The sequence below is a fragment of the Lynx rufus genome, unplaced genomic scaffold, assembly GCF_022079265.1.
Source record: "Lynx rufus isolate CCGP_SWC_20201006 ecotype Redwood Valley unplaced genomic scaffold, mLynRuf1.p SCAF_4, whole genome shotgun sequence".
Classification (NCBI taxonomy): domain Eukaryota; kingdom Metazoa; phylum Chordata; class Mammalia; order Carnivora; family Felidae; genus Lynx; species Lynx rufus.
In genome coordinates this window covers 82,487,711-82,505,692 of record NW_025814856.1, presented here as the reverse complement: position 1 = coordinate 82,505,692, position 17,982 = coordinate 82,487,711, and the positions used below count along the sequence as shown (strand labels likewise).

At 39.5% G+C, this 17,982-nt stretch overlaps 1 protein-coding gene across 11 annotated transcripts in view; it reads left to right on the top strand.

Moving 5' to 3' along the window:
• The window catches only part of GSAP (gamma-secretase activating protein), a 91,385-nt gene that overhangs the window by 27,092 nt on the left and 46,311 nt on the right, over nucleotides 1-17,982 (top strand). For all 11 annotated transcript variants that reach the window (XR_006965289.1, XR_006965288.1, XM_047097009.1 and 8 more), the window contains exons 9-12: nucleotides 9,336-9,440; nucleotides 9,690-9,749; nucleotides 10,708-10,751; nucleotides 13,187-13,272. Coding sequence is in view for 9 of the 11 variants with exons in the window: in XM_047097009.1 (XP_046952965.1) it covers nucleotides 9,336-9,440; nucleotides 9,690-9,749; nucleotides 10,708-10,751; nucleotides 13,187-13,272 (295 nt within the window). In the remaining 2 variants the exon portion in view is untranslated. The remainder of the gene's footprint in view (nucleotides 1-9,335; nucleotides 9,441-9,689; nucleotides 9,750-10,707; nucleotides 10,752-13,186; nucleotides 13,273-17,982) is intronic.

The window sequence follows — 17,982 nt, the reverse complement described above, 5'->3', positions numbered from 1 at the left end:
TCATAACATATATGCTGGGGGATAATACAGTTCAATTTTTTTTCCTTTTTTCTTTTTCTTTTTTTTTCTGCTTGTATGCTACTTCTTCCTTGAGTTTTCTCCTCTAACTTTTGTCTACAACCTATTATGTGTCCTTTCATGCTGTTCTTCATACGTGTATATATCTCATCCCCACCCCTGACACACCCAGAGGTTTGTTTATTATCCACTCCTTCCTCCTATAACTTTGTGGCATTACCTACAAGTCAACCTGAATATGTCAATTCATTCTTTTTAGAAACACATAATAGTCCCTGGCGTGGATGTATGCAACTTCAATCATTCTCCCATGGATGGCCACTTTTTTTTTTTTTTGAGTAAATAAATATCTTTTATTTATTTATTTTTTCAATATATGAAATTTATTGTCAAACTGGTTTCCATACAACACCCAGTGCTCATCCCAAAAGGTGCCCTCCTAAATACCCAATACCCACCCTCCCCTCCCTCCCACCCCCCATCAACCCTCAGTTTGTTCTCAGTTTTTAAGAGTTTCTTATGCTTTGGCTCTCTCCCACTCTAACCTCTTTTTTTTTTTTTTTCCTTCCCCTCCCCCATGGGTTTCTGTTAAGTTTCTCAGGATCCACATAAGAGTGAAAACATATGGTATCTGTCTTTCTCTGTATGGCTTATTTCACTTAGCATCACACTCTCCAGTTCCATCCACGTTGCTACAAATGGCCATATTTCATTCTTTCTCATTGCCATGTAGTACTCCATTGTGTATATAAACCACAATTTCTTTGCCCATTCATCAGTTGATGGACATTTAGGCTCTTTCCATAATTTGGCTATTGTTGAGAGTGCTGCTATAAACATTGGGGTACAAGTGCCCCTATGCATCAGTACTCCTGTATCCCTTGGGTAAATTCCTAGCAGTGCTATTGCTGGGTCATAGGGTAGGTCTATTTTTAATTTTCTGAGGAACCTCCACACTGTTTTCCAGAGTGGCTGCACCAGTTTGCATTCCCACCAACAGTGCAAGAGGGTTCCCGTTTCTCCACATCCTCTCTAGCATCTATAGTCTCCTCATTTGTTCATTTTGGCCACTCTGACTGGCGTGAGGTGATATCTGAGTGTGGTTTTGGTTTGTATTTCCCTGATAGGGAGCGACATTGAACATCTTTTCATGTGCCTGTTGGCCATCCGGATGTCTTCTTTAGAGAAGTGTCTATTCATTTTTCTGCCCATTTCTTCACTGGGTTATTTGTTTTTCGGGTGTGGAGTTTGGTGAGCTCTTTATAGATTTTGGATACTAGCCCTTTGTCTGATATGTCATTTGCAAATATCTTTTCCCATTCCGTTGGTTGCCTTTTAGTTTTGGTGGTTGTTTCCTTTGCTGTGCAGAAGCTTTTTATCTTCATAAGGTCCCAGTAATTCATTTTTGCTTTTAATTCCCTTGCCTTTGGGGATGTGTCGAGTAAGAGATTGCTACGGCTGAGGTCAGAGAGGTCTTTTCCGCTTTCTCCTCTAGGGTTTTGATGGTTTCCTGTCTCACATCCAGGTCCTTTATCCATTTTGAGTTTATTTTTGTAAATGGTGTGAGAAAGTGGTCTAGTTTCAACCTTCTGCATGTTGCTGTCCAGTTCCCCCAGCACCATTTGTTAAAGAGACTGTCTGTTTTCCATTGGATGTTCTTTCCTGCTTTGTCAAAGATGAGTTGGCCATACGTTTGTGGGCCTAGTTCTAGGGTTTCTATTCTATTCCATTGGTCTATGTGTCTGTTTTTGTGCCAATAACATGCTGTCTTGAGGATTACAGCTTTGTAGTAGAGGCTAAAGTCTGGGATTGTGATGCCTCCTGCTTTGGTCTTCTTCTTCAAAATTCCTTTGGCTATTCGGGGCCTTTTGTGGTTCCATATGAATTTTAGGATTGCTTGTTCTAGTTTTGAGAAGAATGCTGGTGCCATTTTGATTGGGATTGCATTGAATGTGTAGATAGTTTTGGGTGGTATTGACATTTTAACAATGTTTATTCTTCCAATCCATGAGCAGGGAATGTCTTTCCATTTCTTTATATCTTCTTCAATTACCTTCATAAGCTTTCTATAGCTTTCAGCATACAAATCTTTTACATCTTTGGTTAGATTTATTCCTAGGTATTTTATGCTTCTTGGTGCAATTGTGAATGGGATCAGTTTCTTTATTTGTCTTTCTGTTGCTTCATTGTTAGTGTATAAGAATGCAACTGATTTCTGTACATTGATTTTGCATCCTGCAACTTTGCTGAATTCATGTATCAGTTCTAGCAGACTTTTGGTGGAGTCTGTCGGATTTTCCATGTATAGTATCATGTCATCTGCAAAAAGTGAAAGCTTGACTTCATCTTTGCCAATTTTGATGCCTTTGATTTCCTTTTGTTGTCTGATTGCTGATGCTAGCACTTCCAACACTATGTTAAACAACAGCGGTGAGAGTGGGCATCCCTGTCGTGTTCCCGATCTCAGGAAAAAAGCTCTCAGTTTTTCCCCATTGAGGATGATGTTAGCTGTGGGCTTTTCATAAATGGCTTTTATGATGTTTAAGTATGTTCCTTCTATCCCGACTTTCTCAAGGGTTTTTGTTAAGAAAGGGTGCTGAATTTTGTCAAAGGCCTTTTCTGCATCGATTGAAAGGATCATATGGTTCTTATCTTTTCTTTTATTAATGTGATGTATCACGTTGATTGATTTGAGAATATTGAACCAGCCCTGCATCCCAGGAATGAATCCCACTTGATCATGGTGAATAATTCTTTTTATATGCTGTTGAATTCGATTTGCTAATATCTTATTGAGAATTTTTGCATCCATATTCATCAGGGATATTGGCCTGTAGTTCTCTTTTTTTACTGGGTCTCTGTCTGGTTTAGGAATCAAAGTAATACTGGCTTCATAGAATGAGTCTGGAAGTTTTCCTTCCCTTTCTATTTCTTGGAATAGCTTGAGAAGGATAGGTAGTATCTCTGCTTTAAACGTCTGGTAGAACTCCCCTGGGAAGCCATCTGGTCCTGGACTCTTATTTGTTGGGAGATTTTTGATAACTGACTCAATTTATTCGCTGGTTATGGGTCTGTTCAAGCTTTCTATTTCCTCCTGATTGAGTTTTGGAAGAGTGTGGGTGTTTAGAAATTTGTCCATTTCTTCCAGGTTGTCCAATTTGTTGGCATATAATTTTTCATAGTATTCCCTGATAATTGTTTGTATCTCTGAGGGATTGGTTGTAATAATTCCATTTTCATTCATGATTTTATCTATTTGGGTCATCTCCCTTTTCTTTTTGAGAAGCCTGGCTAGAGGTTTGTCAATTTTGTTTATTTTTTCAAAAAACCAACTCTTGGTTTCGTTGATCTGCTCTACAGTTTTTTTTAGATTCTGTATTGTTTATTTCTCTCTGATCTTTATTATTTCTCTTCTTCTGCTGGGTTTAGGCTGCCTTTGCTGCTCTGCTTCTATTTCCTTTAGGTGTGCTGTTAGATTTTGTATTTGGGATTTTTCTTGTTTCTTGAGATAGGCCTGGATTGCAATGTATTTTCCTCTCAGGACTGCCTTCACTGCATCCCAAAGCGTTTGGATTGTTGTATTTTCATTTTCGTTTGTTTCCATATATTTTTTAATTTCTTCTCTAATTGCCTGGTTGACCCACTCATTCTTTAGTAGGGTGTTCTTTAACCTCCATGCTTTTGGAGGTTTTCCAGACTTTTTCCTGTGGTTGATTTCAAGCTTCATAGCATTGTGGTCTGAAAGTATGCATGGTATAATTTCAATTCTTGTAAACTTATGAAGGGCTGTTTTGTGACCCAGTATATGATCTATCTTGGAGAATGTTCCATGTGCACTCGAGAAGAAAGTATATTCTGTTGCTTTGGGATGCAGAGTTCTAAATATATCTGTCAAGTCCATCTGATCCAATGTATCATTCAGGGCCCTTGTTTCTTTATTGACCATGTGTCTAGATGATGTATCCATTTCTGTAAGTGGAGTGTTAAAGTCCCCTGCAATTACCACATTCTTATCAATAAGGTTGCTTATGTTTATGAGTAATTGTTTTAAATATTTGGGGGCTCCTGTATTCGGCACATAGACATTTATAATTGTTAGCTCTTCCTGATGGATAGACCCTGTGATTATTATATAATGCCCTTCTTCATCTCTTGTTACAGCCTTTAATTTGAAGTCTAGTTTGTCTGATATAAGTATGGCTACTCCAGCTTTCTTTTGGCTTCCAGTAGCATGATAAATAGTTCTCCATCCCCTCACTCTCAATCTTTCTTTTGGCTTCCAGTAGCATGATAAATAGTTCTCCATCCCCTCACTCTCAATCTGAAGGTGTCCTCAGGTCTAAAATGAGTCTCTTGTAGACAGCAAATAGATGGGTCTTGTTTTTTTTATCCATTCTGATACCCTATGTCTTTTGGTTCGCGCATTTAGTCCATTTACATTCAGTGTTATTATAGAAAGATACGGGTTTAGAGTCATTGTGATGTCTGTATGTTTTATGCTTGTAGCGATGTCTCTGGTACTTTGTCTCACAGGACCCCCCTTAGAATCTCTTGTAGGGCTGATTTAGTGGTGACAAATTCCTTCAGTTTTTGTTTGTTTGGGAAGACCTTTATCTCTCCTTCTATTCTAAATGACAGACTTGCTGGATAAAGGATTCTCGGCTGCATATTTTTTCTGTTCATCACATTGAAGATCTCCTGCCATGCCTTTCTGGCCTGCCAAGTTTCAAAAGAGAGATCAGGCACGAGTCTTATAGGTCTCCCTTTATATGTTAAGGCACGTTTATCCCTTGCTGCTTTCAGAATTTTCTCTTTATCCTTGTATTTTGCCAGTTTCACTATGATATGTCGTGCAGAAGATCGATTCAAGTTACGTCTGAAGGGAGTTCTCTGTGCCTCTTGAATTTCAATGCCTTTTTCCTTCCCCAGTTCAGGGAAGTTCTCAGCTATTATTTCTTCAAGTACCCCTTCAGCACCTTTCCCTCTCTCTTCCTCCTCTGGGATACCAATTATGCGTATATTATTTCTTTTTAGTGCATCACTTATTTCTCTAATTTTCCCCTCATACTCCTGGATTTTTTTCTCTCTCTTTTTCTCAGCTTCCTCTTTTTCCATAATTTTATCTTCTAGTTCACCTATTCTCTCCTCTGCCTCTTCAATCCAAGCAGTGGTCGTTTCCATTTTATTTTGCATATTGTTTATAGCGTTTTTCAGCTCCTCATCACTATTCCTTAGTCCCTTGATCTCTGTAGCAATAGATTCTCTGCTGTTGTCTATACTGTTTTCCAGCCCAGCGATTAATTTTATGACTGTTATTCTAAATTCACTTTCTGTTATATTATTTAAATCCTTTTTGATCAGTTCATTAGCTGTTATTTCCTGGATAGTCTTTTGAGGGGAATTCTTCCATTTGGTCATTTTGGATAGTCCCTGGAGTGGTGTGGACCTGCAGGGCACTTCCCCTGTGCTGTGGTGTATAACTGTAGTTGGTGGGCGTGGCCGCAGTCCGACCTGATGTCTGCCCCCAGCCCACCGCTGGGGCCACAGACTGGTGTGTGCCTTCTCTTCCCCTCTCCTAGGGGCGGGATTCACTGTGGGGTGGTGTGGCCCGTCTGGGCTACTCGCACACTGCCAGGCTTGTGGTGCTGGGGATCTGGCATATTAGCTGGGGTGGGTAGGCAAGGTGCACAGGGGGCAGGAGGGGCAGGCTTAGCTTGCTTCTCCTTCAGTGATCCACTTCAGGAGGGGCCCTGTGGCAGCGGGAGGGAGTCAGACCCGCTGCCGGAGGGGTGGCTCCGCAGAAGCACAGCGTTGGGTGTTTGCATGGAGCAAGTAAGTTCCCTGGCAGGAACTGGTTCCCTTTGGGATTTTGGCTGGGGGATGGGCGAGGGAGATGGCGCTGGCGAGCGCCTTTGTTCCCCGCCAAACTGAGCTCTGTCAGATGGCCACTTTTTAAAAATCTGTTTTAGGGGCGCCTGGGTGGCTCAGTCGGTTAAGCGGCTGACTTCGGCTCAGGTCATGATCTCGCGGTCCGTGAGTTCGAGCCCTGCGTCGGGCTCTGTGCTGACAGCTCAGAGCCTGGAGCCTGTTTCAGATTCTGTGTCACCCTCTCTCTGACCCTTCCCTGTTCATGCTCTGTCTCTCCCTGTCTCAAAAATAAATATACGTTAAAAAAATTTTTTTTAAAAATCTGTTTTATAAATCATCTCAAATGTTTTTCATAGCTATATATATATGGTACACATATTTCTTTGGGTTAAATCCTCAGGGAGGGATAATTGGATTGATGGATGTATGCATTTAATATATTTCAACAGATTTTGCTAAGATTGCTTTCCAGAACACCTTGTAACAATTCACAGTTTTACAAGCAATGTGTAAGAGAATGCTTTCCCTCTACCCATACCAGTCATAGCCACATTTGCCTTTTATTTATTATTTTTATTTTTTTACATTTATTTTGAGAGAGAGAGAGTGCAAGCAGGCGAGGGGCAGAGAGAGAGGGAGAGAGAGAATCCCAAGCAGGCTCCATGCTGATAGGGCAGAGCCTGATGTGGGGCCCGAGCCCAGGAACCAGGAGATCATGACCTGAGCTGAAATCAAGATCAGATGGCTAACCAACTGAGCCACCCAGGTGCACCTGCATTTGCCTTTTAAAAAAAATTTCCAGGGGTACCTGGGTGGCTCAGTTGGTTGAGCATCAGACTTCTGCTTAGGTCATGATCTTGTGGTTCATGAGTTCGAACGCCACATCAGGCTTGCTGCTGTCAGCCTGTCAGCACAGAGCCCACTTCAAATCTTCTGTCCCTCTCTCTATGCCCCTCCCCTGTTGCACTGTCTCAAAAATAAATAAAGATTTAAAAAAAATTTTCCACTTTAATGGTTTTAAGTTGATATCATTATTTTAATTTGTATTTCCCTTAATGTTACTGGCTATGTGAATTTGTTTTTCTGAAAATTGCCTAATTATATCCTTGTCTGTTTTTTTATTGAGTTGTCTTTTTCTTGACAATTAATGTAACATAATAATATATTATTGGTATTAGAAATTATTTCCTTCACTATTTAAATAGTCTTCATCAAGATAATCTTCTCTGAAGATTTTAATTTTAAAGTTATATAAACAACATTGAAATGAAAAATGTCATTTATTAATTATGTATCTATGATTGAAATCTCAACTCAAGAGGCTGGCTGGAAAATGACTAGAAAGTAGTCAGAGACAACCATAGAAAGTGGTTGGAGCTCTGGGCCACCAGTGGCATGGATGACAGGGCACGGACAGGGCTAGTGTTAGAAAAGAGACCAGAGAGGAAAGGTGAAGGTAGAATCTGAAAGCCAGCAATGTGAGTTTAGAGGAGAGCATTCTCTAGGATTTCCAGGTCAGTGAAATAAACAAGACTAGAAGTGGGTATAGACAGAGGACTGGCTGGTTAGAAGAGGGGCTGAGAACCACGAGAGACACTGCAGAGTGAGGGCCTCTGTCAGCAGCCAACATAGTGTGGCCTCAGCACTCCATCCTTTTGTGCCCTTCTGTGAAGCATCATTGCCCTTATTCTTTAAAGGCTTGGATGACAGTCTTAAGGCAGTGTGCAGTTCCATGCATTCATCACATCCTGCAATAGGTAGGCAGTGTTATAATTATCCCCATGTTTACAGAGAATACAGCCAAGGCTCACAGAGGTGAGGTAACTCCAGAGAGGGGCAAAATTGAGATGTGAACTTGGGTTGCCACACTCTGATGATCATTTTCTTGCCAGTATATTCCTCTGTAAGTCCCCAAATCTCTCCTAATTTAACAAATTTCAGAAAAAATGGAAATAAGATGGGCTCCCCAAAGTTAAGAATTTTGTTGAAAATATAAAGGTGTTGAAGGGCAGTGCATACTCATTGGGGTAGACTTATATGATTAGTTAAATGTAACTGTAATAGAAATATGCCAAAGTACGAGGATGTGGAGAAAGGAGAACTGTCTTGCACTGTTGGTGGAATGCAAACTGGTGCAGCCACTCTGGAAAACAGTGTGGAGGTTCCTCAAAAAATTAAAAATAGACCTACCCTATGACCCAGCAGTAGCACTGCTAGGAATTTACCCAAAGAATACAGGAGTGCTGATTCGAAGGGGCACATGCACCCCAATGTTTACAGCAGTGCTATCAACAATAGCCAAATTATGGAAAGAGCCCAGAAGTCCATCAACTGATGAATGGATTAAGAAGATGTGGTGTGTATACATACACATATACATGCATACAGGAATACAAATTGGTGATGAAAAAGAATGAAATCTTGCCATTTGCAACAATGTGGATGGAACTAGAGGGTATTATGCTAAGCAAAATAAGGCAGAGAAAGACAGATATCACATGGTTTCACTCATGTGGAATCTGAGGAACTTAACAGATAGGGGAAGGTAGGAAAAATAAGATAAAAACACAGAGGGAGGCAAACCATAGGAGACTCTTAAATACAGAGAACAAATTGAGGGTCGATGGGGGTGGAGAAAATGGGTGATGGGCATTAAGGAGGGCACTTGTTGGGATAAGCACTGGGTGTTGTATGAAAGGAATGAATCACTGGATTCTACTCCTGAAGCCAAGACCACACTCTATGTTAACTAACTTGAAAATTAAAAATTAAAAAAAAAAAAAAAGAAATATGCCAGAGTACCATAGAAATACAGAGGTAGTGAGTTTTGCCTTGGTTTTGGGGACAGGTGAAGGAGGGCTTTGTACAGGAGGCAGTGCCTAAGTTAGGCCTTGAAGGATGTGTAGTAAAGTATTGCTTGAAGGATGGGCAGTATCACCATACTCATTGTGGAAGAGATAAAGGTAAGAAGCATGGCATGAATACTTTATGGCCGATCTGGGATTGTTGCCCAATACCCCTCACCCCTAGGCCTGAGTTATTTCCTTGGCCTCACAGCTGCTGCCTTTGGTAGTAAAGTCCTTTTGTCTGCAGATACCTGAGTGGATTAGGTGCAGAATGGGAAACTCTGAACCTTCTGTTAGCCTAGGTATTGATTTGTGGTAGGTGTGGCCTTGCCTTCAACAGCCCTGGCCTATCTGGCAAACTAGGGACAAGAATAATACTGCTTATTATAAAATGGTTGGAAAGAGTAAGTAATGAAATAATGCCTTAAATCTTTTCTGGAAAGGCTTTCCATGTATATGTGTTGGGGATCAGGGACTGCGAAAAATAAACCGTGGAAATATCTGTATGTATTATAAAGATAGAATATGCAGAATAATAATGAAATCCAGATATGGTCTCCTTTAAAATAGTTACTTATTTCTAAAATCTCTTTGCCTCTTTAGGTAATTAAAGACTCTGGTCATCTCCCGAGAGAGAGAGTAGCTGAGGATTTTGTTTGGGCTCAATGGGATATGTCAGAGCAGAGATTATACTACATTGACCTAAAGGTAAAAATGAGTCCACTGGCCTCCTTTCACAGAAACAATTTAATTTTGACATTATCGTTGTTATAATTACTGCATTTTCATTAATGGGGAAGTCAACAAAGGTTTATTAAAAACGTGAAAAGGTTTTCATCACTGTTTGCTTCTTGGTTGCTTCCTTTTCACTCTCCCTCTCTCTTTTTCTTTTTTTTACTAGTGTTTTTATTGTTTTTTTAAATTGTGATTTGTCATTTATCCTGTTTTTTCTTCTAGAAATCAAGGAGTATTTTAAAATGCCTCCAGTTTTCTGCTGATGAGAAGTTTAACTTAATGGTAAGTCTAGAGAATGATTGGACTATAGGAAATTTTATAACGCATGGCCTCCGTTTAGAGAGAGCTGTTATCAGAAAGAGCATCTTAGACTTCTTGTTGCATTAGTCACTTGTATGAGCAAGTAGCACATTTCTTGCCTCTTAAGGCTTCAACTCTATAATATATACAATTAATATAGGTGATTAGAAGAGCACATAGGAAATTTCTGCTAACTGAATGTCTCTCATTAAAGGAACAAGTATATAAGTGAGGTCTAGTAGAAGGTAATAGGAATTATCTATAGTAGATAGCTTTAAATAATTACAAGTCATTTGACCCAAAAAGACTTGTGAGGATAGTGAATTTGAGTATGGAGTAAAATGTCAGTGAGAGTGTATAGTCTGATTAGTAAAAATCTAGCATCACTCTTGGCAAAGCCATTTGGAATGCTAGTCTCATGAGGAGGAATTATAAGTATCTTTTACCTGTGATGGATAGAATGTTATTCTTCTTCCCTAGGATTAATATTGGTGTCTAATATAGATTGATATCATACTGTTACAAGAATTTCATTTACTCCTCCTGCCTTTTTTTTTTTTTTTTAAACTCATTCTCCTTCTAAAGACACCCAGTCTTTCCTTCCGTACATGGTCATCTGTGTCTTGTAAAAGTCTACCCCTACTGACTGGCTTATTATATAACCTATTTATGATACTCAGATCCGAGGCAAAGTTTGCCAAGTATTAGCCCTTTAAGAAATAAATATACACCAAGCTTGTGATTGTATGTAAACGCCAGAATATTTCCAGTGGACTTCCTGTGCTGTGGATTTAGGAGATAATCTCTGAAGATAATGATGGTTAAATAAATAGGTTCTTCATCAAAAGGCAAGCACAGCATTGTCAGACTTGCTCTGGGCTCAGAACTATCAACACTTAATGTTGTTTTTTGGTTTATTTTCCCATGATTTTTTTGACAGTTTGAAGCACCCTTGGATATAACATTAAGTGACTCAGGATTTAAGTAAGTTATTCATAGTTTACAACTAATTTTTATAGACACTTGTGGGCAGAATGTTTATACTTATACCTAATCTGTGGTATACAGATAAAAGGACAGTTCAGTATTCCGTGTGTGTGTGTGTGTGTGTGTGTGTGTGTGTGTGTGTGTGTGTGATTTTTTAGATTTCTGTCCTCTATAGGGAACATAAACGACTTTATCAAGCACAAACACAGGGTTTTTCATGTAAAGTCAATCACATTGATTTTTGTAGCCACTTATTTCTGTAGGATGTTTCCATTTATTTTGATCTGTGGAAGTACTCTTCTCCCTGTGATTCAATAAAAGGATTTGATGAATCAGGGAGGGCTGCATTTAGAATCCAACATCAAAACCCTTTCCTTGTTGCCATCAAAGAGGAATGTAGCTCAGTTTTATCTGTTGCGTTGCTATTTGTTTTCCTTTTTACACAAAAGGTGAGCTTTTCTCCCCCAGACTATTTTACACATAATAAAAACATGAACACTTTTGAAAAAATAGGCAGAAGCCCACTAGTGCACAGAAGAAATGAAAGTTGTCTTGAATTAGACTACTGATAACCCTAAACTGTTCTATATTTCAGTAGCTTTATTTCATCACATAGGAACACTCAGTTGTACTTATTTTGAAACAGTATATGCAGCACTCTCATTAGAAAAAAGTTACATCACTTTCAACTTCTGTTTTTATGTATTTTTTTCTCTATTGCCAGGACCATGCCATTTCTGTATGGTAGGGTTTTTTTTTTCTTTTTTAAATGTTTGTTTACTTTTGAGAGAGAGGCAGAGCGTGAGTGGGGGAGGGGCAGAGAGAGAGAGGGAGACACAGAATCCGATGTCTGGTCCGAAGACACAGAGTCTCATCAGCACAGAGCCTGATGAGGCATTTGAACCCAGGAACTGTGAGATCATGACCTGAGCTGAAGTCGGACACTTAACTGACCCACCCAGGTGCCTCCTGGGTTTCTTTGTTTGTTTGGTTGTTTTTGTTTTTTTTTGTTTGTTTTTTTTTTTTGGATCACGTTTTTAAAGAACTTTTTTTCCTTTAATTTTATTTTTTATTTTTGTAAATTTACATCCAAATTAACTAGCGTATAGTGCAACAATGATTTCAGGAGTAGATTCCTTAGTGCCCCTTACCCATTTAGCCCATCCCCCCTCCCACAACCCCTCCAGTAACCCTCAGTTTGTTCTCCATATTTGAGTCTCTTCTGTTTTGTCCCCCTCCCTGTTTTTAAATTATTTTTGTTTCCCTTCCCTCATGTTCATCTGTTTTGTCTCTTAAAGTCCTCATATGAGTGAAGTCATATGATATTTGTCTTTCACTGACTGACAAATTTCACTTAGCATAATACCCCCCAGTTCCATCCACGTAGTTGCAAATGGCAAGATTTCATTCTTTTCGATTGCTGAGTAATACTCCGTTGTATATATATACCACATCTTCTTTATCCATTCATCCATCGAGGGACATTTGGGCTCTATCCAAACTTTGGCTATTGTCGATAGTGCTGCTATAAACATTGGGGTGCATGTGCCCCTTGGAAACAGCACACCTGTATCCCTTGGATAAATACCTGGCAGTGCAATTGCTGGGTCATAAGGTAGTTCTATTTTTAATTTTTGGAGGAACTTCCATACTGTTTTCCAGAGTGGCTGCACCAGCTTGCATTCCCAGTTTTATAGAACTTTTAAACAAAAAGGCCCACATTATCTACTTAAATTTCTCAGGAACAAGTCTCTACCTTGGTGGGTATGTTATAGCAGTTACTATCCTTTATGAGGGAACTTTATTTTTTATTTTTAAAAAATTCTTCCTATTAAGGGTGTCTGGGTGGCTCAGTCAGTTAAGCATCAACTCTTGATTTCAGCTCAGGTCACAATATCATGGTTTGTGGGATCAAGCCTTGCATCAGGCTCTGTGCTGACAGTGTAGAGCCTGCTGGGGATTCTCTAACTCTCTTTGCCCATCTCTCCCTCCCTTCTTCCTTCCTCTCTCTCATAAATAAATAAATAAATAAATAAATAAATAAATAAGAAAGCAAATAAATATAAAGCAATGAAAAGATTCTTATTCAAGTGTAGTTGACACACAATGTTATGTTAGTTTCAAGTTTACAACATAGTCCATTATTCAATGCTCCCTGCGTTAAGTGAAAGAGGAAACTAGTTTTTTTTTAAGTTTATTTATTTATTTTGAGGGAGAGAGAGAGAGCAGGGGAAGGGCGGAGAAGAGAGGGAGAGAATCCCACACAGGTTCCACACTACCAACTACAGAGCCTAACATGGGGCTTGAACTCACAAACTGAGATCATGACCTGAGCCAAAACCAAGAGAGCCAAAACTAACTGAGCCACCCAGGCACCCCAAGAGAACTAATTTTTAAAGGCATTCACAGTTTCTTATGCTTTATGTTTTTAGACTTGTAAACTTTGGATGTGATGATCTTCAAGACCAAGAGAACTTATCGAAACACCTGACCCTGTGCGTTTTTACCAACCATACAGGTAGAACCAGGATTATATTTATCAATTTATTCAATTATACTTGAGTTCTACAAAAAATTTAGTCATTGTTTAGATATATGGATCCTTAAAATATAATAGAGCCACAATCTTACATAAGTGATCCTATGGATATTTATACAGTGTATCAAATTATCTTCTCCACTCCAATTTTATACATCTGTTGTCTGCATAAAGGAAGCCACAGTCAGCAGGGTTATTTTTTTGTGCTTTTTAATAGAGGGGATGGATTCGTATGTAATCAATCTACATTTTCTCACCTGTTCCGTCTTTTAACAAATGTCATACAATTATGAGGATGCTTTTTGTGTCAGGCCTACTAATATATTTGGACTCTAAACCTATGTACCAGGCTGCTTTAAGAGCCATTCTAGAACTTACTGAGCTAGCAATCAAAGCTTGACATAAAGTTATTAGTGTACTGTAAGCCTCTACAAAGTCAACACTAATAACTAAATTTGATAGCCATTTTTAATACCCTAGCTTGAGTAGACAGTTACCACTGAGTTAAGTAGCACTTGGAATAAAACTGTATTCCTTTAAAACCAGATTATGTGGTATTCACTAAGCCAATGTTTATGGAGACTTACCATATGCTAGGTATTGGAGAAATGATGATGAGAAAAAATGACCTAATTTTCATTAGTAAAATCCACTATTTGAATTTTAGACATTAAATAAGTGCACACAGAGTATTTCAATAGAATCTTGATAAACTGTAGGAATTAGGAAGTCATGAGAGTGTATGATAGAAGGTACTAATATCTTCAAATATGTTCTAGTTCAGCTAGTCTGTCCCTGTGCTCTTACCCTCCAGCACGTTCTGTCTTAGTCCTGAAAAGTGTCTGCTTTCCCACCTCACTCTTTCTTAGTCTCTCCCAGTTTTTCCTGTTCATCCCAGGTCTCTCTCAGGCACAAAGTCCCTCCATAAACCAGTCTTGAGAGTTTAGGAAGGCAGGGATATTTCACATGAGACTTGGAGGGTGTAAATGAGCTAAGAACAGTGTGACTGAAGTAGAGGGAGCAAGGGGGAGAGAACTGTGGCGGACAGGTGGCTTGAGCCAGGTTACATAGGGCCTTGCAGACCATGAACGACTTTATATTTTTATCCTGAGTCTAAAGTCATTAAAGGTCTTTTTTTCTTCTTTTGACATTTTATTTTGAGAATGCCCAAACATTACAGAAAGTCTCAAGGACAGAATGAACATTCATGTACCTTTTACTTAATTGTATCATTTACAGTATTTGCTTGATCACTCTCCCCAAACACAGGTACCATTTTCTTCCTTTTGACTAAGCCATTCAAAAGTAAGTTCCAGACACCCTGACACTTTACCAGTACATTATTTAGCATGTATCTCCTTAGGTTAAGGACACTCTTTAACATAACCTCAGTTCCATTATCACTGAAAAAAATGAATTACACTAATCAGTAATAATTTCATATTCAAATTTCCATAATTATTTCAGAAAAGTCCTATATGTGTTTAGATTTCTATATATGTTTGTATATGTGTTATATATTTGTGTGTATGTATAAAAATGAATATATGTGGTGTGCATCATTTTTAAAGTCAGGATCCCATGAAGATTTGTTATTATATTTGGTTATGTCCTTGTAGTCTCTTTTAATGTAGACCACTCCCCTCCTCCTATCCTCTGTCCCCGCCCCCTGTTTTTTTGTATTTTTTTTCCCCTACAACATTGATATTTTGAAGTGTCCAGGCCACTGGATTTGTCTGTTTCCTTGTGGAAGTATTTAACGTCTTCCTCTGTCTTCCACATTCTCTGTATGTTGGTAATTAGACTGAAAGGCATCGTTACACGTAAGTTAAAAATTTTGGATTTGTCTGGATTCCTTGTGGAAGTATTTAACGTCTTCCTCTGTCTTCCACATTCTCTGTATGTTGGTAATTAGACTGAAAGGCATCGTTACACGTAAGTTAAAATTTTGGATTTGTCTGGATTCCTTGTGGAAGTATTTAACGTCTTCCTCTGTCTTCCACATTCTCTGTATGTTGGTAATTAGACTGAAAGGCATCGTTACACGTAAGTTAAAATTTTTTCATAAGAATACTTCATGGGTAATATTGTGAAATTTACTCGCACCAGATGGGGAGGCACATAATGTCAGGATGTCCTACTACTTGTGATGCTAAGTTTGGTCATTTGGTCACGTGGTAACCACTGTCTGTCTCCCTTAAAAGGTACATTTTAATTTTTGCAGGAGTAACCTGTGAGCTATTGTAGTATCATGTGACTGCCTTAGTCCCCAACAGCTTTTTACTTGGCACTCCTTGATGCTCCTTCACTGAATGTTGTGGTTTTTAAGTTTTTATTTATTTATTTTAAGAGAGAGAGAGAGAGAGAGAGAGAATTCCAAGCAGGCTCTGTACTGTCAGCCCAACGTGGGGCCTGAACTCACATACCATGAGATCAGGACCTAAGACAAAGTCGGACACATAACCGACTGAGCCACTTAGGTGCCCCTTCACTGAAGTGTTTTAAGCAGGCAGTGATGTGATTAGATATGTATTTTTAAAAGATCGCTTGCTGCTGTGTGAAGAATGGATAGGAGGAGGCAAGAGAAAAAGTAGGGAGATGAGCAGTTAGGATGAGGTTATGGTCGTACATTTGGGAGGAGGATGGCTTGAACTAGGATGGCAGAGGTGGTAATTTGGTGGGTTTGAGATGCATTTGGAGATGGAACTGAGAAGACTTGCTGTCAATTAGCTGGAAAGGAATGGTTCTCAGGTTTCTCACATGGGTGAACAGTGGTGCCATTTACTGAGGTATAGTGGTTTGGGTCAGGCTTAGAAAGAGAGATTGTGAGGGTTGTTTTGGACATGTTAACTAAGAGATCTGGGACTTAGAAGAGAGGTCGGGACTGGACATGAATAAATGCGGAAGTCATTAAGTCTGCAGTTGGCATTTGAAGTCATGGGAGGGGTGTAGGGTCAAAAGGGAAGAAGTTTAGGAATAACATCTGAGAAGCAAAATATATAAAGATTGGGTGGAATATCCAAAGAAAAAGGAAAAAGAAGGTCTGGAGAGAGAAGGGGAAAAGCAGTTGTTTTACTATAGCAGCCAAAGGCAGAGGGGGGTTTTACAAAGGGGAAATTGGCTAACTGTTACTAGGCAGTGAGCGGCGGAGTCCGTGTAGTCTGGCAGCATGGAGGTTACTGTGGGTGATTGCAGTGAAATCCTGGTTGTGCTGGGTAGTGGCACATGGGAGGTGAAAAAAAATCATAGCAGGTATAGACATGAGAGGGGCAGCAGCTAGAAGGGGTAGCAAGATTTAGGGAGTATTATTTTTGAGACTCCAGTATGCTTGAATGCTTACATGGTATTTAGTGGCAAGAGAAAAGATGACAACACACAGCAGAGAGGAATCACTGGTACAACGAATTTGCTCGGAAGGTGGGAGGTAACGGAATCCTGAGCTCGTGTGGAGGGACCTGGGTAGGCTCTTCCCTGGTGCTTTATTTTAAATCTGCCAAATATAAACAATCATTTTAGGCTTTCATTCTTTGAAGCTTTTATTCCTTTTCATTTTATTCCCATAGGAATTTCTCACGAACAGTAGCAGCTGTAACTTACAGATCGGTGATCTATGATGTATCTTATTCAATAAAATGTTGGGTTTATCTGCACCAGAAGGGGAAGAGTCTGCTTTTTTTCCTTTCCCAGCAATGTCTAGGACAGTAGAAAATGAGCCTTGTTCTTCACAGTCAGCTTCGAAATACAAATAAGCCTGTTTCAAATGGGATACGTCCTGATGTAAGAATCAAACAAGCCAGGAAGCATCCTTTTGGTTTTTAACTCAAGCTGTCACCTCATGTATTTCCCAAATTGCTCTTATAAAAATGATTTTTCACCTTTGCAGTTACCAAACAAAAGCCTAGTTCAGTGAAGTAGGAATGGAGAAGGGAACAGATAGTCTAATCCCTATATGGCTCCTTCTGTACCAGAGAGCTTAATTTTCCTCGGGTGTGGAGACCAGAGAACAGGGTTCATGAAGTGAATGCTGATCAGACTCAGGGTTGTAAACAAACCCAATCTTACATCACTGATGCCATAATAATGTTTGGTGTTCATTTGTCCCATATTGGTCATTAAGAGCTACTCTGTCCTTTCAACATTGCTTGTTACATGCTCAAAAGCATCTATGTCCTGACTTTTCCTGCCCTAAGAAATGAAATCCACTACCTTCCAAGGAATTAGAGCTGAAAACCTGGATGATGGAGGTGCTCATGAGCGGTGATGGTGGGCAAAAGTGCTGCCACTTATGTATTAAGATTGAGTTCATGCAGATTTTTTAAAAATGTTTTTAATGTTTGTTTATTTTTGAGAAACAGAGTGCAAGCAAGGTAGGGGCAGAGACAGAGGGAGACACAGAATCCAAAGCAGGCCCCAGGCACAAACTATCAGCATAGAGCCTGAGGTGGGGCTTGAACTCACGAACTGTGAGATCATGACCTGAGCCAAAGTTGGATGTTCAACCGACTGAGCCGCCCAGGCACCCCATAATTAATGCAGATTTTTAAAGATAGTTTATAGCAGGAGGGTAAATCAGAGACTTCCTAAAGCAGTGAAGGAAGGAAAATATTCTTTTCCTAATAGTCCACTCTATAGCTGTACTTCAGTCAGTGGCTGTATTCTTTCTTGTGCACCACCTACTGGGAGGTAGTG